General features: G+C 34.3%; 1 protein-coding gene across 1 annotated transcript in view; it reads left to right on the plus strand.

Annotated features, from left to right (window-relative positions):
* The window catches only part of LOC111053118 (hemicentin-2-like), a gene marked incomplete at its 3' end in the record, with an annotated part of 349249 nt that overhangs the window by 258780 nt on the left and 64201 nt on the right, over nt 1–26268 (plus strand). Inside the window, 1 exon segment of the mRNA XM_039427090.1 lies at nt 18589–18739. Within this exon segment, the coding sequence (XP_039283024.1) occupies nt 18589–18739 (151 nt within the window).

Consider the following 26268-nt stretch of genomic DNA (forward strand, 5'->3'; position numbering starts at 1 on the left):
TTTACCTTCACACATCCTCAACAAAATCACTCAGTCTCTCTCGCTCTTAGGCGGGCTAACTGTGCTCGATTCAATTTTTTACATAGCAAGTCGCGCTCATTTTTTCAAGTTAAACAAATTATTATTGGCTGAGAAACGATTTATACTACTTTTGTGATTGAAAACTACCACAACATTGTGATTACTACAACATAACCTATTCACTTATACCTATTATACTACACTTATACCTATTCACTTATACTTATTCACATAACCTATTCACTAAGTAGTGGCGCAGTCGCAGGAGATTGCTCCGTTTCACTCTCTCTCAAGGTGAATGTCTTCGGGCTGCTGTTGCGTTGCTCGCCACTGCTCCTATTCGTGCTCTTTCCAGACGACCGTGAACCGAAACGAACGCTCTCACTCGCTCTCATTGTGAGCGCATAACGTGGGAACGTAACGTAGTCTCTTGAAGTGTCACCCGGCAAACCAATTTATAAGACGTTGTCACGTCAAAACTTATTCATTTCTGTATTCAAAAAGTCAGAATTATTGGTATTAATGATTGGTGATGAACAAAACTTACTCATTTCTGTATTCAAAAAGTCAGAATTATTGGTATTAATGATTGGTGATGAACAAAACTTACTCATTTCTGTATTCAAGAAGTCAGAATTATTGGTATTAATGATTGGTGATGAACAAAACTTACTCATCTCTGTATTCAAAAAGTCAGAATTATTGGTATTAATGATTACTCATTTCTGTATTCAAAAAGTCAGAATTATTGGTATTAATGATTGGTGATGAACAAAACTTACTCATTCCCGTATTCAAAAAGTCAGAATTATTGGTATTAATGATTGGTGATGAACAAAACTTACTCATTTCCGTATTCAAAAAGTCAGAATTATTGGTATTAATGATTGGTGATGAACAAAACTTAATCATTCTTGAACGTTCTAATCTGAACCTGAATATTGGGGAAAAATAGCACAAGTTCAATCTCATTTTTCCCTCTTCCACTAATTTTAATGTGGAGTTCATATGAGAATAATAGAGAATAGAGAAAATCTCGTAGTGTTAGAAATTCTTTGTACCACAAAAAACCTTGCGGGAAGTTCGCATGTAGTGCCCAATATTATAGAAGAAACGCCACATTATTTTTTCAAAAATTCAACCTTTCGAAAAGTAAAAATTTATTTGATTGCTCTCTCTTTTTATCCTGGAAGGCTATGAAATTCACAGAGAACAGGAATTCTCTTGAGACCTTACATCTAAAATGCTAGGTTAAATCATAAAAATATGAAATAAATTTATAATCAATAATAGAGATTGGTTATTCCATGGTAGAATGTTGAAAAAAGAATGATCTTCCTAGGTGACTTATAGAGATAATGTAATTTTTCAATGGAAGCTTCTGTTAAGTTTCGAAAGTGCTACAATTATTTTTCCTTAGATTTTCTTCTAATTTCAGCAATTTTCAGCTCTTGAATCTGTCCAATAACTTTTTAGACCATCATCTATATTCTCTTTTGAAAATCAACTCCAAAGAGGATTCTTGGAATTCGAGATCGCTCCTGAAATTCAAGATTGTCATCAAAACCTTGTGACAAAACGATTGGTTCCACTTCCCCGAAATTATTCATTAGAGAATTTATAAACAGTCAGAGTAAAGGAAACAGTTTCCAATGTCAAATACAAATCATAATCAGAGGCAGATAAACACCCGTTATCTGACCTATAGAAACTGTACTCACCAAATAAATTGTGGTCACACAATTTGTGGTCAAACTGTAATCACCACACTTTCATAACCTCAAAATCTACAATTATTTTTCTGTGGTATCTGTGTCCCCTCGGGAGCAGAATTTCACAACCTTGAGCATCTTCTCCATTGATAAGAGTATATTTTTTCTCCTATTCTTCTTCTTCAATGAGAAAATTCTACTTAACGAACATAATTAATACAATAATATAGAAAACATTATAAACATCAATTTTCCAAAATTTTTAAGGCAGTAATGAGTGCTTGTCTAGAGCAAAAACTTTTTCGCTCATATATATTTTGATAAGGAAGGAGGATAATAACGGAAACAGTAATGCATTGTGGAGGGCATCAAGAACAAGTGAGGAACCAGGAAGAGTTTTCTCCCATATGAGGTATACTGGGAGCAAGTGAGAAAAACCCTGTTTTCTGTCATATTAAGCGATAAGGGCAAGTGAAAGAGAAACATACACGTTTGTCCTATTTATACGGCATTGAAGGCGAGTGAGGGAAAAATTGGAAGAATTCTCGCATAGTGACCCCATTAAAGCAGTGTCAGGGTGGCAAATAAATGGAGGGATGATCACCGTCCGGTGCCTCTGACATTCGCCATTTTGCGACGGGGTTCACACGTCCAACTGCAAGTGAAAGGGCGGTTAGTTTGATGTATTCGAACAATTAGCCGGAGACCTGACCGAAGACTGGTTGTGTTTTCAATGACGAGTGATTTTTTAGTCGTAATATTCGTCATCACTCATTGTGCTGATGTGGCAGTCACGGTGATTTGTCAGAGTCGTAGCCTTGTTGAGCAATTGTTGTTTAATGAGGGTTTTCAAATGTGTTGGTGTGGTGGATAGATGGGATGAAATTTTGGAGTTGAATTGAATAGAAGAGTTTTTCATTTTTCAGTATGACAATTGTGTAGTTAATACTGTATTTGTATCGTACTCTATATTGATCTAAACTCTAAGTAGATTCTCAGTGAAGATTGTATTACATGAAAGTTTGAAGTATTTCTGAGATACAGTTTTGAAGTTCAATTGAATAGGAAACTTCTCCATTCCCAGGAAAAGAATGATTCAGTTTTTAATAAATTGGCCACTCCAATTTTCTATTAGATTTGGTTTTTGTGTTTGGAGTCGTATATTGTTACTGTGAGTCAATAAAGAACTCTACTTTGTTCACAATGACATAGTTTGTACACGTTAGATTTATATGTTCTCGAATTTTCAAAGAAATCAAAATTCTGTACAACATTGAAATTGAAGTCTTTGAAATGGAGTTTTTAGATTTGTGAATAGACGTTTACTCTGAAATTCTTGAAATAGCTGTTTTTGGTTCTCAAACGAGGGTTTGCTCTGGATTCTTTGTTATTGATGTCATTCGAATTGCATTATACGTTTGCTTCTTCGTAAGCATTTTAGCGGTAGAGTCACTTGTTGAACTCAAAAGTTTAAATGTTCAAGGAATATCTACACGAAGAACTCAATCAGAAGCGGAAAAAGTAAAAGTAATTTAATACAATTGACAGGAACTCTTAAAATGATAATCTATCCATTCGTTTATTCATTTCACAATTACAACATTGAAAATAATTGACTGGAAAAAGTAGAATAAGTAGTAGGAGTAAGTCGGTTGCCATGGAAAAATTTGTGATGTGAAATTTTCAGTTCATATTATCATCAAAATTTTATATTTGTTTATTTTTTAAATGTGAATTTGTGTTTAAAAATAAGTTTTCTGGATTTCAAAATTTATAAAATAGAAACTCAGGAAGTGAAAGTGCAAATTTCTAGTGAGAAAACATGAAGAACCCAATACATAACCTATAAACTTGAGTGTTAATAGGAAATGACATTTGGTAATACGGCGAGGCAGAACATCCAAAAGGATCTCTCTGCCCATAAAAGCTATAATAATTAATAAATGAATTTATTGGAAGAGAATCAACAGGATAATTTTAGGACAGAATCAAATCAAAATCAAATCAAGTTTTCATTTGTCCCAAAATCATAATTACAATGACAAAAATGATTATAAAAGATAGAGATAAAATTGAAAATATCATTGAATATAGGATTATACATAAATATCTAAAAAAACCATCGTTCACTTATTTATATCGTATTGTTTGCGGAAGTCAACCAGTTTGAAATAGATGAAGTGTGATTCTAGATGCAAATAAGAAATTGAGATTATTGAAGCACTAGCCGTCAGGCTCGCTTCGATCGCCATATCCGTCTAGCCAGGGGGCTCCGCCCCCTGGACCCCCGGCCGGATCGTCCAAGAATGAGATCAGCAGGCTCGCTTCGCTCGCCTGCATTTTTCATTTGTAGGACGATCCAGTCGGCTAGTAATATAATACTCCCAGGAATAGCTCTGATTGAAGTAGCAGTGCCCAATCAATTTTTCCGCGATAAATGCATTTCAATCTTCAATCTTGGTGCAAACCTAACAAATTCAACTCACCTTAATGCCAACCTGACAAAACTAATAATTTAGTTACCAGTTAGCAACTGTTTCAAAGAGGTACTCTCTCTAGATTATAGTTCTATATTAACATATGGTATGGACATTTTTCAATTATAATTAAGAGAATAAGAAGAATATACATGCTAAAAGACGAACTTTAAACCCTTCAAAACCACCCTTAGAGTTAAAATATTGCCAAAAGATTTCTTAGTGCGCCTCCAAAGGGACAACTGAACATACCTACCAAATTTGAACGTTTTTGGTCCGGTAGATTTTTAGTTCTGCGAGTGAGTGAGTCAGTCAGTCAGTCAGTCAGTCAGTGAGTGTCATTTCGCTTTCATATGTATAGATTTTATAGCATGAAAACTTCTACTAGGTCCTTATGGGTAGTTGAACTACCAAGATTCTGTTGATGGACCCCTACAATTGAGTCATCCAATACTCTGTGATTATTATCCATGTCAATGTAAGCATAGCATAACATGGGATGAGTGCAAATGGCGCATGTCGGTCACATTGTTTGCGTTGTCTATTATGATTGATGGCCGCCGGCTGCTGGGTGGATTGCCGCTCAAATGCATCCCTCACAAATAATGCCTGCCTGGTGGCTGGCTACTCGCCATCAATCTCCACGCCTCTTCAGCCGTTGCTCACCGGAAAGCTATGGTTGATAAGAGAGGTTGATGGAAAGATGGGTTAAAGGGAAGTTTAGAGGATGAGACAAGAACTAGAGAGGGGAGGATATTTATAGTGCAGGAAGGTGATGTAGAGAGATTGAATGAAATGAAAAAAAAATCTATACTATAGTGAGGTCCACGTTATAATGACATTATTTGTTCAACTTTGGTTTTGCTATCCTTGTCTATCATTCGACAAAGCCGGTGGTTCTATCCTTTTCTCGGTCCACAACGATGTCAATCATGTTTTTGACAATGTAGAAATATAATTAATTTATGCAGAGAATCGATATCGTTATTCTCCTATTTTTATCCACTGCCATTATAACGTGGACCTCACTTTGGGCGGAGCTAGGACTTTCAAGTCCTTTCCGGTTGAAACTGAACGTTTGTCAAGACAAAGGTTGAGAAGAAATGGGCGGATAGTGCAGGGAGGTGATAGAAAGAGGAAAATGTTTGAGAGGGAACTAGTGAGGGGCGGGAAAGTGATAGAGAGAGAGACAAAGGTTGGGAAAAGAACGAGAAGAGAGAGAGAAAAAGGTTAAGAGAAGAACTGGAAATGGGAGAAAAGTGATAGAGAGAGAGAAAAACGTTTGGAAGAGGACTGGGAAGGAGAGGATAGTGTTGGAAGGAGGAAAATAAATTTGATGAAGATAGATAAGGGGTGAGGATAATATTATAATGTGATGTAACTTCATGAATCGGCGGTGTTTCAACAAATAATTGTCGATTCTTTTACAAGGTCATAAAATATCCTTCCCATTAACACACGACCGGGTGAAAGAGAGAGAGACAAAGGTTGGGAAGAGAACAATGAGAGAGAGAGAGAGAAAAAGGTTGAGAAAAGAACTAGGAATGGGAGGAAAGTGATAAAAAGAGACAAAGCTTGTGAAGAGAACAAGGGAGTGGAGGTAAGTCCAGAAAGGTGGTAGAGAGAGAGAAAGGTTTGGAAGAGGAATGGGAAGGGGAGGATCTGTGGGAAGGAAATGTGATGAAGATAGGCAAAGGGTGAGGAAAAAACAAGAAAAGGAAGGATATTGGGGGAAGGAGGAAAGGGGAAGTGATGGAGAAAAGAAGGTAAAAAAGAGAAAGAGGGAGGAAAGGATAGTGAGAGATGGAGGGAATGGAGAAGATGGTTGGGAAATAAGTAAGATAGGAGAAGTTGAGTAGAATGGAGAAGAATCGACAAAAGATAAGAATTTAAGAGGAAACAAGAAGAGAATATAAGGTGAAGATGAGGGTGGGGAGAAACGAGTGATGGCGGGATGGAAGAGAGGAAGGAAGGATGGAAGGAAGAAAGGAAGATGAAGATAAAGAAGAAGAGGGTGAGAAGGTAGAAGAAGAAGAAGAAGAAGAAGAAGAAGAAGAAGAAGAAGAAGAAGAAGAAAAAGAAAAAGAAGGAGAGGATGTGGAAGAGGAAGAAGAAGAAGAAGTAGAAGAAGAAGAAGAAGAAGAAGAAGAAGAAGAAGAAGAGAAGAAGAAGAAGAAGAAGAAGAAGAAGAAGAAGAAGAAGAAGAAGAAGGAGAAGAAGAAGAAGAGGAAGAAGAAGGAGTGGGAGGAGGCGGAGAAGAAGAAGTAGTAGTAGAATAAGAAGAAGAAGAAGAGGAATAAGAAGAAGATGATGATGAAGAAGACGGAGAAGAAAGAAATAAAAAATAAAAGAAGAAGAACAACAACAACAACAAAAGTCTAGGAGAGAAAAACAACAAGGAGAAGGGACTAAGACGAAGAGGAAGAAGGAAGAGATTAAAGATAAAGAACAAGAAGGAGAACAAAACTAAGACATCCTGACAATAAAATTTAGAACGAGAAAGAAGAATGAAAGAGTAAAAATTTGAGAAAATTTCTAGAAGTCTGTATTTCAAGAAAACAGGATGGAATATAGATACAGAAAAATAGTTGAATAGAAGAAAGATTGATTGATTGATTGATTGAGTACTTTATTTATGTAGATTACAATATATACTGGCTTATACACTTATATACAATAGCTTACAATACAGCAGAATTATAGATGAATTTACATAATATAGACTAAGAGAATAATTATTGAACTGTATATGATATGAAAAAGTAATTTGTAAAATACACTAAATCATGAAAATCGAGAACATGGGCTGAGAGGAGAACAACAGTGAGGGGGAACCAGGATGCAGACAAGAATAAGATTTAGAAGACAGATGAGGTGGAGAAGATGGGAGAAGAGACGCGGAAAACGAGCTTGACTGATCGGCCCCGGCTCGTTAGCCGTCTGTGATCATCTGCTGCGAGCCGCTTGCAGTTCGCGTAAACAGGCCTTGAAATAGGAGAACGACTCAGCAAACATCTTGCACCGCCCACGCAATCTCCGGCAGGGGAAACCCCCGACTGCTAGACGAAAACACGAGGGTTTTCCCAGCATGAAAAGTGGACCGTCATAAAATTCCCCGGCTCTCATTTAATACTCGAGGAGTTTTTCAGAGGCCTGGTCCAATAATAATTAGTCCCTGGAGAAGTGGAACATAATGAGCGGCTTGTCTCTGTCTGGCGAGTCACTTCATCATTCTGGCAATCAGTTTGAGAAATTCGCCGTCGTTTGGAGAACTAGTGATTAGTTTGATAGGCGGCATCTGATAGTAATTGAGTCATTCATATTCATAATTCATCATTCATAATTTTGCTATTTATAATATCAAAAATATAATTAAGTTTGTACCGTTTTTTGAGTCGTTTAAATTATCAAAAATAGACTTGTAGCGTTAGAATGCTGTTGAGAAACATCAAAATATAAAAATATAAGGCATTATCAATTTTGTTGATTTTGTTCGCTATGGAACAATACTAGATAACCGGTTGATATTTATCCCTCGTTTCAATCCGAGTTGAATTGGATTTACATTATTTTGACGCGAATCAAATCAAATTAAATTTATTCATCAAAAACAATTACATTACAAATTGGAATACTATAACAATTTATACAATTAAAACGATGAAGTTTTATGCATTGAATAATTCCTTAATAGGCGAATATAATTCAATGAATAAATATACACCTCACTATAAATTATATGTGTTGGGGTATAAGTTATTAGTTGCTTGTTGCGTGTTATAATTAATTACTATTTACAAACTCCATTCACTGATATTGGATTTAAGTTTTTTATAATGAAATTAGTAAAAATTTATAATAGGCAAATATAATTCAATGAATAAATATATAGTTTGAAAACTTTATAAAGAGTTTTATGCATTGAATAATTTCTTAATAGGCTAATATAATTCAAAGAATAAATAAATATACACCCCACTATAAATTATATGTGTTGGGGTATAATTTATTAGTTACTTGTTGCATGTTATAATAACTATTTACAAACTTCTTCCACTGATATGGGATTAAAGTTTTTTATAATGAAATTAGTAAAAATTTATAATAGGCAAATATAATTCAATGAATATATACAAATATACACCTCACTATAAATATGTGTTGGGGTATAAGTTATTAGTTGCTTGTTGCGTGTTATAATTAATTACTATTTTCAAACTTCATTCACTGATATGAGATTAAAATTTTTTATAATGAAATTAGTAAAAATTCATAATACAAAGAAATTATGAAATTAGTAAATGAATCTTGATGTTCTGAACAGCATAACTAAAGCTTCGGCCTGTATCAGGCTATCTTATGGATATGAATTATACCTTATGGATTAATTTAGTAATGGAGTATTTTCAAAAACTCTCATACGCGAGACATTCAGTAAACATGAACTAGTTTATTAAACAATAATGTGAAAAGCTTAGTTCGGTTAAGAAATTATTGTGCTTTCTTCAATACGAATAGACGGCTAATAATTATTCTCATCTGTTATACAGTTGATATTGGAAATTCAATAATCGATGGCTCTGAGATGGAAATTGATTCGATAAATACTAATGAATTCAATTCAATTCAATCATTTCAAATCATTTGAATTCTCAAAAAAAAAAAAAACTATTCGAACAATAATTCTCTGTAAACTTTCTTCCAAGCTTTTTTTTACTAACCTCCATGGTAGGGTATCTAATGGAGGTATTTCTATGGTAAGAAAGGTATTCCTTTGATGGATTGGAGTAAGTCTTGTCCAATACATAATAATTCTATTGATATCTTCACTCACAAAACATAAATGACTCATTTCTTGAAAATAATTGACCGAGCGAAGTGAGATCCAAGATTCAAGTCGACGGTTTTGCATTTCTCTTAATGTTTATTACTTTCCTTGCCCTATTACCATAGGTAAGGAAAGTATTGCTTTCCGAAAAAAATTGAGGCTCCCCAATTCCTAAATTTCTATACGTTTCAAGGTCCCCTGAGTTCGAAAAAGTGTTTTTTTTTTTTGTTTATATTCATGTTTTTATGTTCCGCATTTACAGCGAAACGCAGCAATAGATTTTCATGAAATTTGACAGGTATGCTCCTTCTTGAATTTCACGCCGACGTATACTTACGGTTTTTTTTGAAATTCTGCATTTTAAGGATAATACAAAAGGAAAATGAGCCTGATAACAGCGCTCACACTCACATTCCGGGACGACACGTCACGATACGATAGGACAGAAAGCTCTATGTTTATTTAGGATTTTTTCTAGACATTTGAAATTGATGAATTATTTTTAATTTTTTGAGAAAACATAACAACAGGTCAATGTAGCTTACTGAGCGCGAGGTCTACTGTTCACATAACTACTAGTAATTTTGGTAATAATGAGTATGCAATTTGTATGAATTGGAAAAAAACAGTTTTTGGCTTGTAAAGTATTTGAAATTTGGGTAGATGTAAAAATCCCTAGCTGAAGTACTAATAGTCTGAATAAAGTAACTGGCTAATATCGCCAATGAGATAACAATAAAGATTAGATAGCATCTGCTTGTTCCGGCTAAACGGTACAATAACCTTAAAAGGAATTGAAATAATTCTTTTTGCTAATATATAATATTATATAAAATTTTTGAAGATTGAGGTTAGGTATAAACATTCAGTGATCGGCGACCTAACGATCGACCGAGTCAAGCAACGTAGAATCTGACCAAACCCCTTGGCAGAGATCTATTGCAGCAAAACGGTATGCAATTTGAAAGAACAAATGGTCACGTGGCTAACTATTAGGAAGCATGAAATAAATATTAGTATATAGAATATTAACTAGCATGTAGAGAGCATACTTAAAAAACCTAATAAAAATAATTAAATGTATCCAGGAAATAGGAGGTTACCAAGCGCATGAATACTGAAACAATTTGCATGCACCAATCGCATAATGGCAGTTAATAGGCGGCAATAGTATGCCAATTCAAAAATATTTATATATATTTCTATAAATGATTGGGATTCATGTAAAATTATTGTATAGTCCATGTTATAGATATGGCCCGAAGGCAAAGAAATTATTAAGCATACAACATAAGTAATAATTAAATATTTTAGTACGATCTATTTGAACCTTAAATGGCGGAGGACTAGGATATTCAAATTTTATGTGAATTTGAAAGTCGGAAATAAGAATTGTAAAATTGAGAAAGGAGAACCATCACTCGCCTGCCAAATGCCACCATGAGAGGACCCTAAATATTATAGAGCGTAATACCTTGCTATAACTTGTAAAAGCTAAAGTTAGTTTGAATTATTAAATTTCTTATGAGACTTTGTGATGCTCTTATAAAGCAGAAGTCATTTTCAATTTCAAATAATTTTTGTAACCCCTTGGAAGAGACGATTCCGGCTACCATAGTCCAGGACCACCAGGAGTTGGATCGACATCGGCGGCTTATAAGAAGATTTCGACACGTGAGTGAGAAAATTGAATTAGTGATGGGCGCCCTTAGTGCTTCGAATTTATCTAATAATCAAAGCTAGCTCGTCGAAAGGGTTTTCTTATGAATTAAGAATTTAATAAAAAAAAATACTTGCGCAAGTAAATATAGTATTAAAGGTATTTTATTAAAGGAATAAATGAATCAGTACATTTCAGAAAATTCTAATGAATCAAAGAAGTATAAAATCTAGGCTATTAAAACATATGCATATGATCTTTAATTTTTGCAATAATTTGCGATAATTTGTTGTAGCTCTAATTCACTAGATGAATTGCTCTACTTATTCCATCAGGTGCCAAATCTTGCACCCTGAGATAAAATATATATTCAATACAAAGAAATCTATTAGATATTAGAGAATTTAATATATATATATTTGGATTATTAGTTGCCAATTTATCAAGTCGATCTTAAGGAACCTATTTTTAATTGAATTGTCCAAGTCGACAAGTATTAGCAAGCTTATATCGCAGCTACATACAAAAGGATGTATATGATTTTTACATAAAGGCACATGGTAACGTTTCATGCTATAAATTTCGAATATAATGTTTAGCCTGTGATATTTTACTGATTTCAATTATTGTTCTATTTTTATATTATATATTTTATCGCTCTTTATATTTTTGCCTTGATCTATTTTTTTTTTTGCATTATTTGTTAATATATGTATCAAATTGTTTATGGTGTGCAATTTATTTTAATTCCTCAACACTATAGTATAAGTATCATATTTATATATATATTTTTTTTAATGAATTACAAGAGTTATAAGGGAAGCTCATATCTGGCCTATAAAGATTTTATGAGACTATGTCCTATTAAAAAACCACGACCTAATTTATATAATTATATCAAATATTTCATGCTCTACCGACTGATGCCAAGCAGGAGGCTAATCGTTATTTAAATATAAAGAATAACGTCAGAGGCTCTAGCATAATGTTCTTTTCCGCAAGTGTTACGTATACCTCAGGTAATAAACGAATAATGAAATTGACCAAGTTGCAAAAAAAAATAGTTTATTATAAACATCGAGACATAACATAAATTAACAAGATTATGGTGTCAAGAATGTAACAAGATATACTATAGCATAAGAGTATTATGTATCTAAAATACTATCCGACAAATCCTATATTCTCAACGTGGAATCTATAACATGGAACATTCAGCATTTACATTGATCGTCGGCGAGTGTCCACTCTTGTTTGATTAATTGCACCAGTTCAATTCTGGCCGAGCACTTTGATGGGGAAGAGGCAGAGGTCATCCGCAGGCCTATAGTGCTGATGAAGACAGAATGGAGTTTGCTTGCGTCTGGTTCGGTCAGGCTCGCTACGACTTGTGCGACTCTGATGAGACTTGCAGTGAACGGGAAGCAGGGAGACGTGGACCACGATATTAGTTTGATAGACTCGGACCATCCGTCTCGAAGATAAATATTGGATCTGCCGACTTGATCTACCATCTCTCTCTCTCTCCCTCACTCTTTATTTCACTATCCCTCACTCACTCTCTCTCACTCTCACTATCCTCCTCTCTTTCTAGCTGCAGGGCTCGAACGATTTACTGACCAACGTCGAATTCAAAGTTATTTGCTCAGTAGCGGCCAAGTCGTAGAGTAGCAGTGGTACTGCTTCTAGACAAACAGGGGCCGGATAGGCAACCCGCAGTACCAGTGCATTCTGCCAATATTGGTGATATCTTGCTGTAGTTGCATTTGTGCTGTAGGCTACTAGTTGTGAGATAATTGATTAATTTATGTAAGGAATATCAAATGATGAAGGGTGGTGGATAATATTTGATAATATCGTCAATGTGCTCGCCAGTAGGTCACCTTGATAAATTGAATTTATAATATGAAAAATCTGGTGTGGTACACTCACACAACTTTCCTCGCTCATTGAACTGTAACCCTCATTCTTTAACGAGAATAATTTAGGGGAATAACATAATGACGATTGGCGGCAATATATTTGAAACGATCAGACTACTGTATATGTGTATATATAATTGTTTTCAGAGTACTTTTTCCCTTGTGTAGATTGTGAAATTCTATGATTTTTTCAAAATTCGTCAGAACAGCTGTTCTACAGATGAAATATCTCGACTATGTGTTCTTATTATAAACTGCTCTACCTACCTACCTCATGCACGAGAAGGAGTTTACAAAGTCCATTTCTCAAGGATGGGGTGGACCCCATTAGTTTTCCAGGAAAAAGACTCATGCCAGTTGATAGAGCTGATAAATAACTATACAGGGTATGAATCTGAAAAAATCGGTCAAGTCATTTTCGAGAAAACCGTGGAAAACATGGTTTTTTAGTAATCATCCGCCATTTTTCTCAAGAATATTACGGAGCTCCTGAGATTTTCCCAGAAATGAGACTCATGTCAGTTGATAGGGCTTATGTATAGCTATCCATTGTATGAATTTGAAGAAAATCGTTAGAGCGGTTTCGAGAAAACCGTGAAAAACATGGTGTTTTAGTAATCATCCGCCATTTTTTCCGCCATTTTTAATTGAATTATATTGAATTTCTTATTGTCGGGTCCTCATGGTATAAGGACCTTAAGTTTAAAATTTCAAGTCAATCGGTTCATTAGGAATGGAGTTATCGTGTTCATAGACATACACACATACACACATACACACACACACACACACACACACACACACACACACCACACACACACACACCACACACACACACAGACCAACACCCAAAAATCATGTTTTTGGACTCAGGGGACCTTGAAACGTATAGAAAACTTGAAATTGGGGTACCTTAATTTTTTTTGGAAAGCAATACTTTCCTTACCTATGGTAGTAGGGCAAGGAAAGTAAAAATAGATAGATATAATAACTAGGCAAGCATTGGATGCTTACCTTGTTTATTGTTTAGTTTGAGAACTGCAATGCCTCATTGATTAATAAATAGACGTTGAATCTTATTCAATAAATATTGATATAAACTGAGGCCCGGTTTCACAAAAGCCGGTTAAATTTTAACCGTGATTAATTTCACGAGAACCAATCAGAGAATGCATATTTGATAAGCCGGCTTCTCTAATTGGTTCTCGTGGAATTAATCACGGTTGAAATTTAACCGGCTCTTGTGCAACCAGCACCGAGACTTTTTATTTTTAGTTCATTCATCATCTCTGACCAATTAAGAGTTGTGTTTTCCAAATTTATAATAATTATTATATAAGTCTGCTTTTTCAGTTTCCTGAGTCTTTTGGTGCTGTTTAATAATCTCAATGAATGACTTTGTCTTGTGACTATCCAGTTTTGACTGATAATCATAGTCGAGGTCGAAGAAATTTCACATGAACCTAAATTGTTTAAATCGAAGTTATTAATTTATAATAATTGATGAAAAATGAAAATTATTATTACCAAAAAGCTCTGAGTAGGACAATCAATATCTCAAACTGTTCTATGACTGGTATTCATTGTAGATTTCAGTTTAACCTACACGAATCTTTTCATTAAAAACTCAATGGTCATTTATTGATGTGATAGGTCTATGTGTAAACGTTTATCATGACTATTGAGATGATTCTGAAACTATTCCGTGGCTGGTATTAATCGTATATCTCAGTTGAACAAACAAGCACGTATCATTTGTCTCATCACCCGAAAATGAGCGTGGCTCTTTAGAGGCTTGTAGGCTCGCAGTCAAGCGAGCAATATGGCCGAACATGAAAGAAGCTGGTGAGAAGGAGGCATTCTGGTCCGCCGGAAAGAAAATAGTCGTGTTGATAAGATAAGCAGGGCTCACGTTCTTTTTGAACTTTCCTCGTGTTCAGCCAACAGACAATAGCAATAGTTTTATCAAGATGAAAGAAGGGAGAAAGTACAAACGACAAGAAGGAAAAGGGATAAAATAGAACTGGATATGAAGGGGAGGAGGAAAAATGTGCGTGTAGCCCTCATTCAGAGTATTGAGCATGTATGTATGGGACAAACTGAGTTTGAAGCTGCGATAAGGGTGCAAGAAAAAACAGAGACCTATGATGAGATTCACTCCAAACTTGCAGTATTACTTGGATAGTAAGGTTTCATGTTACTTACAAGGGATTCTGCCAGTTGAAGGGAAATTCCAAACTGACAGCGTTAGTTGAATGGTAAGGATTCATGTTACTTACAAGGAATACTGACAGTTCAGAGGGAATTCCACCAAAGGTGATAGTATTGTCTCACCGTGGGGGGATACGCATTACTGAGCATCTGCCGGAAATGTTTTTCGCATAAAAAGGCGAGTGTCTCTTTCGGAATGCGGTCCCACTTTCTGAGAATCCAATCAGAAATCGCCGTAAAGAGCTTAGATCTCAATGATCAAATGGACCAGTGTGAAACAAAATTGGTATTCAAAGCTTTACGTGCGTAGACTGTACGGATCGATGGATTCAATGTATTCCATTCTCTGTTCATATTCTTTGAAGATTTTTCTTCATCTAGTGATATACTGATGAAGATGGGTTTGATTTGATCGAGGATCAATGATAAATTTTTCCAGGTCGAATCCTAGTGATGGGAATAAGTTGATATAATTGGATACCTATACATTGTTCATTCTAAACATAATGTTTAGTAATGAAATGAAAACAAACACATAATATGTTATATTATATCGTCAAATTCCACAGTTTTATTTGGTACAGGACCATTTTCATGACCACACAGGTCACGTGTGGTCACGAAAACACTGACGATATATATGTGTGTTTCTATTTCATCATGGACGGTTCTACAACATCGACAGTGACTCAGTCTAATTTTTATAATGTTCAGTATCAATGACGAATTTGTCTAGATTAAATCCATGAACAAAATTATACAATTAACAGCTTGAAGGAAAAGTCATATTCGGGGTATAAAACGCTGATTTCTAATATAGAATTCATACTATTTAAAGGTCATCTATTGAGACCTTTCTTCCACTAGTGTGACGGAATATTATTTTATTAAGCTAATTCTTCATGATAGATCAGAAGTGATTCTGTAAGAATGGTCAGGATCAGTCTTATTCAACAATAATTCATAATCATGACTATGAATTCATGATCGTGTTTATTGAGACTATGTAGGGCAATAATATAGTCTACTTGTTACTGGTATCTACAGAATGATAATGTAGCAACATAAGCTTAGATCATGCTTGCGAAATATTTGATAGATTTTCTTAAGATCCCTTGTAGTCTATTCAATCAATATACTTCATTGTATATTATTGTTGAGAAATTCAATGATATTACTGATCATTAAAAATAGATAATATGATTGTAAATTCAAATCTACTCTTGTTAATAATTGATCATATTTATTGGTTCTCTCGTATCGGTACTGTTAATAATCGGAATAATAAATTTCTTGACTGTTTAATGAGTATTGAGTATGTTTATACCATGAACGTTATAATGGAACGTTTTATTGATTTATTGTAATAAACCAAATCCAGACTAAACACGAATAATTTATCAATAAAAATATACTAATGAGGATGAGCTCTCACTGTGTTCATCTCTATCAGTCATATAAGCTCTGTCATTTCATGTGAAAAGTTGGAATAACAATGATTGTTTAGAGATTAATCTTTCTTAAATCTTCCAGAATGATTTACCCCGACTGATAAGATGCATGATTTTAATATTAGATTTATAATTAGGTCTACTGTTTTTCAAGGACTGGATTATGACACAGGTGATGTAAACGTATCACTGTTATTCTGTTTATGAGATAATTTTTAATTCTGTATTCTTATTCGATTATTTCATTAATTTCAAAGGGTACTATAATTATAGACCGAGCGAAGTGAGGTCTGAGATTCAAGTCGTCGGTTTGGCATTTCTCTTATGAGATGTTTAAATGTTTGAATGTTTAAATATTTGTATGTTGCGCATTTACGGCGAAACGCGGTAATAGATTATCATGAAATTTGACAGGTATGTTCCTTTTTTAATTGCGCGTCGATGTATATACAAGGTTTTTGGAAATTTTGCATTTCAATGAAATTATAAAAGGAAAAAGGAGCCTCCTTCATACGCCAATATTAGAGTAAAAATCGGACTACAGAATTATTAATCATAGATCAGCTAGTCTATTGCTGTATTCCCATAGGGTCTATAGTTTCAATCGAGTACTTGTGGATGAGAATACTGCGTGAGGTCTACTTTTCACAGAACTACTAGTATTTTATAAATACAAGAAAGTAGCCCTGAATTCATACATTTTACTGATAAAATGTACTGGGATTTTCCCAGTGCTAAGCACTGAGATATGGTTGGAGAACTTGTCTCTGATCCAATAACAAGATTATTACGGTACGTAGTCTCATTATTTTTTTCTCTCACTGAGAAACGACAAAACATCGACGGCTGTTTCCTGAAGGAACAATCACTCAATAACTCAATGCGAACTGGGAGAATAAAAGAGACAGGAACACGCAGATCTTACAAAAGAATGGGCTCAAGTTTTAATTTGAAAAAAATACCAAAGAGCTCACCAATATTTCTTCCACTTCTTCCATTTTGCCCATTACGGCGGATTTGTTGAAAATTGAACGAGAGCCACTCAAGGACTTTTCTCTGACAAATAGGCCAAAACAAATTCCTCTCTACCGATACCTCCTCCATTTTTATAAGATGAAGTCTGCCTTACCAATATAATGGAGTTTTTATTTTAATTGAATTTTCAGTTTCAGCCATAAAAAATGGAAGATGTAGAAGTAAAACTGATGCTGACCACACAGACTTAACTAACCATACCCACCTATACAAACTTCTAGGAATCATAATCTTCTCACTCACTCTCTCTCTCTCACACGCTTCAAATTTATCTTCATCTCCTCTCTTTCACACTTCTACTTCGTATAAAATTTGCGATTTTCCTTTATTACAGACAACTCTTTTCATATCCATCTTCTAATGTCTGTTTGATAAAGGTTTTTTGAAGGATTAGCAACAAAATAGTTATGAATTCATCGTTTCTTTTTCATGCAAGAATTCATGAAACAACGCTAGATTTTATTGGACTCTAAAAGTCGACGACTTCCAGCTTTTTTGTACTTGAAAAATCTTTCACATTGATTTCTTATAGTTATATAGATTCATTTTCAACTATGATACCTCTTGCTTTCTCTCAATTTTTAATCAGGAAAATATTTGATTTCTGTATAAGATTCTAGGAGCTATCTGTATTAAGCCATTCAAGGTTTTAAGAGCTTTTTTTAAGTAAGCTCAAAAACTATAAACAATTTACTAGCTTCATAGAATTTTCTGAAGTGGAAGTTTATCAGCATCATAATAATATTATAGATTATAATGTAGAGTATAATATAATATATTATATGCTCTATTATTCGTTCTTCATTCCACTTCCACTATTGAACCCACGTTCCTAAATTTCATTAACTTTACAAGACCTACAATTTAAACATTCTCATTCTTTTCAACTTAAAGTCTACCCATAATAATAAATACTATACTCTATTCTCTATTGTCTTTTTTCTCCAGGACTACTTTTAATAGAAATGAAAATATAAATCTCAGTACCCTTTTAAATTATTTTGTCACATCATGTTTCGAAACAAAATAATTTTTAAGGTACTGAGATTCATATTTTGATTCCTTTCAACTACTCTATGTTGCACGTTTCACAATTCTAGAGTATTATTCATTTTCTCAGTATTTCAGTAATTTGTGGAGTATTTTTTAATTCACAGGATTTTCAAAAATTATTTAAATATGTTATAGTAATGGGATGAAGGTGGAATTTGGAGAGATATTTTTTTGTTATAATTTTGGTGATAATTTTTCAAATGTTGTTCCTTTTGCAGATTGAAGACTGGTCGAACGAGACAGTGGTGACCAGCACAGTGACATTTGCACCGGTCCCTGAGGACGACGGCCATCACATCAAGTGTCATGGTGTCAATCCCAAAATTCCGGGATCCAGCCTCGAGGACACCATCATGCTCAACGTTGTCTGTGAGTCATACTTTCAAATTATTCATTTAATTCTTATTCGATATTGATTGATATTGTAGAGCAGTGCAATATTGTTTAGTAATTGTTCCACATTGTAGTACAGTTTAATGTTGGTTCAGAACATTACTTCCATATTTGTTGGAAATATCAGTTCATTTGAAATAAGGTAAAACTGGAAAATTTGAGTTTGGAAGAGGCTAGGTTACAATAATAGCAAGCGTTTTAGTATTTGAATAGAATAGAATTCTTTATTGTCATTGAAGAAACATAACCTACATTGTGTCAAATTCTGTTGAAATTTATGACTAAGGTGATGGATTCTGATGACCTCAGAAGTGGCTACAATGAAAATAATTCTATTCTATTTGGGATTAATATGGTCATTCTACCTTCTTATACGGAAGGGTCATTTCATGGAATGTTAGGATAGGTATTGCAAGTAGGAGAAGAGTCAAGATTGATAATGCCTGATAATGAGTTAGGTTGATGATCTGAAAGGTGAAGATAATGATTCATCTCTCACTTTGAATCCCATAAGCTTTTCATTGGGATAGCAGAAATAAAACAAGCAATCAACTTCTTATAGGACAATTCATGACAAACATGAACTAACTTTGAAGTTTCACATAAATTATAATGATCAAGGTTGAATAAATTATTGAAAAAGTTAAAAGCATTCAATTATTTATATAAGAGTCTGAGTGTAGAGGCTGAACATTACTGTAGATTATCTGGGAATCGATGGATTCTACTATTTTAAAACTTTTTCCTGATATACTACTACTCAACAATGCTGTTTCATCTATCATACACGAATGATGAAATGTTTGTATTGTATAGGATACGTTATTGCTACAAATCTTGAACTTGTTCGTATAATGAGGTCAAGATAGAAGACTAACAAAACTATTTATAGAATAAATAGTATAAAATCACTTCACTTATATGGGCTACTTTATTAAAGTATTTTTAGAGTTTTTAAAATGTTTTAATAATAGTTTCATATTTTTTTAATCAATTTGAATAGTATAAATTAATAGAATTGGGATTTAGTAGTAAGTATCTTCTATTGAATGACGTGGCAAGGGTTGGACAGCAATCTCCATTCTACTCACCAATTTTACATGTATTTTTGGATGAATGTAAATATTCTATCTCTAAAATTTAGTTTGGAATATACAATCAGTAAAACTGGCTTAGGTTCTCTAGTTAGAAAATCAGTTACACTAGCATTGTTATTCTAGGTTCTTTGTAGATTTTCCATTTCCTTTCACTCCATTCTATAACTGGCCTACCATGTCTTAACACAATTATTTCCTCGTTATCTTGACCTTTTTTCATACAGGATTTCTCCGAAAATATAACAATATCCATTGATAAGTGATACTCATAACATTGGTGAATAATTTCAAGGATAATAATATATACAAAGCTGGCGCCTTTCGTAGTTTACTCTATTGAAATATTTGCTTTTCTCACGCTCCAAGTGTGAGTACAAAAGCGATGATTCTAGGTCACACCGATTGTTAGAATTGAAAATATTCGTGATTGAAGGCAATAATTAGAGACATTCGGAGCATGCAAATTTAATTACTTTTGGGCCGAGGCTGTTTTTTTTCTATAGTGCGTATGTGAGTGAGGTTTGTAAGCGAAGGGGGAGGGGGATTAGTACTGACGTTCCATTCATATTGCGATTACTTTATCAAGTCGCAAACTTGGGAGAGAAGATAGATTTTAATTAGTGGATATAAAAAATAATATTCCCGCAGTAGAAAGATGTTGGGTGGGGTGTGTGGACGAGGGGGTAGGAAGGGGTTGGTATGTGACAGAAAGTAGTCAGAAAAAGGTCATTAATACCAATTTGGTGAAGCAGGGGCCTGGGATTCCTCTCTACAATCATTCCCCCGTTTTTGGACCCCTAACTTTCCCCTTCTGGTTCTTCTTCATTTTAACCACGAAGTAATATGTCATCCAGCGTCGCTGGCTCAGTAGCTCACTCTCACTCTCTCATTACTCTCTCTTTCTTTGACTCACTCTCTCCAACCCTTTCTCCCACCCTCTCACCCTTTCTAACTCTCTCACAATTTATCACTCCTCAACACACAGTTCCAACCAACTTATTTCTGCTTCTCTTTGATGTTTATTTTTTCTGTCTTTCTCATTATTTACTTCTCTACCATCTGCTGTCCATTCTTTCACTGATATTGTAATCTCCTCATCTTTGTTGTTATTTATTCATTAGGTTAGCAAAAACAATACAAGGATCGGAAAAGAAAAAAACAGGCTATTGCCGAAAACTTCTTCAATTGATGTTATTGATAGTCTTCCTCCTATTCCTTCTCCTTTTCTCCATTCTCATCAAGTCTAATTGTTTTTTCTTTGTTTCCTTTCAACGACTTTTCAAATCCTTGTTGGTTTCTTAATGTTCACCCAATTAATTTCTCATTGCCTCGCCATATTTTTTACCTCTATTACTTCACTCTCCATTCTTATTCTCTCATAACCTCCTCTCCTTTTATACGTTCTTATTTCTTCTTGGATCTTTCTCTTTAACTTGATGTATTCTCCTATTTTCTTGCTTTTTGGCCACTTCACTTTTACCCAACTCTTTGATTTTTTTAATATACTCTTCTCTCACAACTCCTCTTATTTATCTCATTTTCATTTTCTTGTTTCTTCTTCCCATACATTGTTTTTCTTTCTTATCTCCTTCCTCTTATTGATTCTCCATTTTTCGTTCTTTCCCGTATATGTTAACCTCTCTCTTTCTTATTTCATTCACTTTCTTCCTCTCGATTTACGATCAACTGACGTATCTCTCAGCTCGATTGGATGGGTTCTTATTCCGTCGAAGAAGAAAAAAGTGTTCTGCTATCCACAAAACTACACAAATGACATTTTATTTTTCATAATATAGTTTGCTTTTAACATTATTTGTTATAAAGGACTATTATTCTATTTTAATCAGGGTAAGGCCGCTATTTTATATTGGAGATTTCATTCCATAGGAACAGCGTGAGGAAGACTATATAGGGAGAGGCAGATAAAGAACATACACGTATGAGAGAGAAGATAAAACTATATAATGGAAGAAGAGAGAATAAAGCGGAGAGAAGACAAATGAAAGAGTCGACATAACAATCAACACAGGTTTCCATAAGCAGCAATCTTAAATCGTTGGATTCGTGTCGCTTCTCCAGTGATTCAAATTTCGTGAGGAAGCTGTAGAAAGGTGTAGTTGGAAGGTAGGAGAAAGTTGACTCGTGTGTCGTGTCGTGTCGTATCGTATGAGAGAACGACAAGTTTCTCATCTACGTGCAGAATGGTGCAGTGATACATATATTACATAGGTGTGTATGTGATATTACATATTCGCTATGAATTCCGTATCACGTTCGTTCATTTTCCGGTGCCATCTTTAAACTGGAAAAGCTCATTTCGAAGTGCCTACACTTTCAGCACGTTTGCTACTGTGACATACACTTCAAGCCGTCAGCATTTCTGGAAAATAACACGTATGCTTCACAGTTAACTAATACTGACAATTTAAAGTGAATGTCACTGTATGAGATTGAATTTATACTGTCAGCATTCCTAGTGAATAACACCAATGCTTCCCATTTAACCAATGCTGTCAATTTGAAGTGAATCTCGCCATAGCAAAGTGGAATGCAGTTCAGCATAACGCTACAACTCGGGATGGGAATTTGTTCTTTCTTGAAAAGGGTGTGTTCTAGATTTGGTCCGGTCTACAAGGTGTTGAATTACCTATCTGATAAACTATGAAACTGTTATGGATAACAACTGATAGTTAAGGATGATATTATCGATGAGTTGTTTTTCCCCAAAATTAAGATGAATTAAATCGAATACATCAATCAAAAATTCTAGGAGTGCAAAATTGTTGAGATAGTGCTTCATTCAAATACGATATCGAGTTCAAATTCACATTCAGGTTCAGAATTGATGATTCACATCACACAATTTTATCAAAAACAACTTGTTCGACAATCTTTATATATTTGATGGATTATGTATTGTCATTATTCCGAAATCACTTGTTTTACATTCATAATAAGCCAAGAGCAATAATCGCGTTTACAACTTCAAATGATTAGATTAGAATTAAGATGTTCAGGAAGGGATTACATTGATAAGTGATTTAGTTTTGGCAACAACTATCTACAAAGAAACTTGTAGGGGGTTGTTCGATTGAGTACTTTATTTATGTAGATTACAATATATACTGGCTTATACACTCATATACAATAGCTAACAATACAGCAAAATTATGGATGAATTTACAAAATATAAATTAAAAAAATAATTATTGAGCTGTATATGATATGGAAAAAATCAATTTGTAATAACTATAGATAAAATAGATAATATTGTTATGCATCTACATAAATTGGCGGAGCTTTGGACATATCAATGTCCATTCTTCGGAAAGAATATTCGAAGTATCCTTCCCACTAATTCTCTACCAAAAGTAGGGAGGGAGTTGCGAAAATACCTCTATAACCTGCTTGTATCAAATTCAGCACAAAATATAATTTCAATATAGCAAGACTTCAAAGTAAATTTCTTATGAGAACTGGATAGATTTATGATCATGTTGCCGTTTGTTTCGGAGGTGGTTTATGGAAATACTGTAGTAATAATCATAAAAAATGTAGGCTACTGATGATGATTGTTGATTATGGTGATTGATCGTCGAAACCATCAAAACGTTTACAACAACGATTGTTGATGGATAATGGCGAGAATCAATTGGACATTCCATTAGATTACTAAGTAACATGAAGCAATTATATTATTTATATGACTCGGAAAAAGTCAACAAATCCATATACACCTCTTTTTATATTCTATTATAATAAAGCAAAAAACATTGATTAGTTTCTGATCACCATTCAACAAGAAATCGATATTCCTTTTTGTTTCTATTCTATCATCATTGAATATAGATACATTTGATTGGATTCCCAAATACCATCCAACAAAAATTTAATATTATTCACTTTAGTCTTTATTCAAACAAAAAATATCTGATTAGATTCCTAAACACCACAAATATTACTCAAAGTAATCCACTCATTATTCTTTTTTCGTTCAAATGCAGTTTTCAACTAAGCACCCGGAAAACAAAAGATGTTTGCTATGAAAAGTTATCGGTCCAATTAAAATAGTTTATCGGAGGCACGATCTAGTTGAAGGAAATGTTTTCTTCTCAGGCCAGAAGTTGCTAATCCGCATAAATCGTAGTTAACTGCGAGTGGATGAGTTACGAGCGACGCGGCAACAAATTAGTATTTATGGTAACGCCATGAAGGGGAGTCCCCTCGTCTGCCATTAAAGGGAGCGGAGTCCTTTTCTTCATTAAAGTTATCCTCCGCAATCAGGTTATTGGGGCAACGGGTTACGAGGTGTCGGAAGCGTTCGATTGAAACGCGATCTCATTGGTGTTGTTTTGCTGGGGTAAATTATACTGATTTCATGTGAGAGGTTTTATGGCGATGTTAACACTTTACGGAATTGTTCGTACAGGAAGGTTACTGCTGTATTAACATGATATTATCAATAGAGGTGTTTTATAGATGGTGGGTGTCGAGAAAATTATTGAGGTATTCGTTAAGTAATTATAGATAGTGAGATTTGAAATTGAGGTTCAAAACGACGATTTAGAGAGGTCTGGGAATAATATTTTTTTCACTATGTTAGTACGGAATCGTAGTTGATGCTATCATCATAGAAGGTTCCATATTGATGGTCTATTTTTAGGTTCTCGCATCTTCATATATTCTTCCTCAGAGTAGCTACTCTTCTGACTTGTGGGCTTGCTTATTCTGTATTCATCAGTGAAACAATCCATCTGAATTTGAAATTGTTCATTTCATTCTGATTCGTAGTTTCAGATTGATGATTTGGTGTAGAAATTAGAATGGACATAACCTACATAATATTTGGACAATTCTGAATTGACTGGAAGTCCAAGCATCAGTATTAAGTATAATATATTTATAAATTTTAAAGCTCATAATTGTGAATGCTAGTAAACCTTGTGATAATTATTCAAATATGAAAGATTATGAAAGAATTTATTTAAAGAAAATTATAGATATAGAATATTTTATATGTATATTGTTTTATGGGAATATATTTTGTGTTTGTATATCAGCATACAAATCCTAGAAATTTATTTTATCCTAATTCATCTCGTGATATACAGTTTGAGCTGTCTTGGTACCAAGAAATTTTCGTCTGCAGCATATAACATTATTAAATCAATTAATATTGATCTTGTTAAGAGCATTTAGTACTTATCATCCTTTGATGATAGTCACATTGGCTTGCCAGGAAAAATATATTGATAATTATATTAATAAGGTTCCAGTTATATCATATAAGGATCCAGAGAGCTTCAAGAACTGGCGTTGTAAGTTCTAAGGAATTTCAGAAGGATAAATTGGTGAATACCTGTATTCATGACAAGCGTTTTAAGGATCAACTAGAGAAAACCATAGTTGGTCTTTATTATTCTCTATTGTGTACATGGTTACTGATAATCAGTCATCAACTATTCTTTTGATTTCCTCATTGGTATTCTTCAAGAACTTCATAGAAGCAGCGGTAAGAATTATTAATCACCAGTCATTGAACCCTGTGGTGATCAATTATATTTGGAAAATTCATGTATCTACCACTGAGCTAAAGCTGCGGTATGAACCCAGCAATTTTGCGAGCCGGACGACCTTAACTATTTGTTAATTTATTCGCAAATTAGGGATTTTAGCAACAGCTCTTGCAAATATCAAAAGCACCATTTTACAAGGGGAGAGAAGACGAATGTAAGAGTCGACATAACAATCAACACAGGTTTCCATAAGCAGCAATCTTAAATCGTTGGATTCGTGTCGCTTCTCCAGTGATTCAAATTCCGCGAGGAAGCTGTAGTAAGGTGTAGTTGGAAGCAAGGAGAAAGTTGACTCGTGTGTCGTGTCGTGTCGTGTCGTATCGTACGAGAGCACGACAAGTTTCTCATCTACGTGCAGAATCGTGCAGTGATACATATATTACATAGGTGTGTATGTGATATTACATATACGCTATGAATTCCGTATCACGTTCCTTCATTTTCCGGTGCCATCTTTAAACTGGAAAAGCTCATTTCGAAGTGCCTACACTTTCAGCACGTTTGCTACTGTGACATACACTTTAAACCGTCAGCATTTCTAGAAAAATAACACCTATGCTTCACAGTTAACTAATACTGACAATTTAAAGTGAATGTCACTGTATAAGATTGAATTTATACTGTCAGTATTCCTAGTGAATAACATCAATGCTTCTCATTTGATCAATGCTGTCAATTTGAAGTGAATCTCGCAATAGCAAAGTGGAATGCAGTTGAGCATAACGCTACAACTCGGGATGGGAATTTGTTCTTTCTTGAAAAGGGTGTGTTCCAGATTTGGTCCGGCCTACGAGGTGTTGAATTGACTATCTGATAACTATGCAACTATGAT

The sequence above is a fragment of the Nilaparvata lugens genome, chromosome 4, assembly GCF_014356525.2.
Source record: "Nilaparvata lugens isolate BPH chromosome 4, ASM1435652v1, whole genome shotgun sequence".
Taxonomy (NCBI): domain Eukaryota; kingdom Metazoa; phylum Arthropoda; class Insecta; order Hemiptera; family Delphacidae; genus Nilaparvata; species Nilaparvata lugens.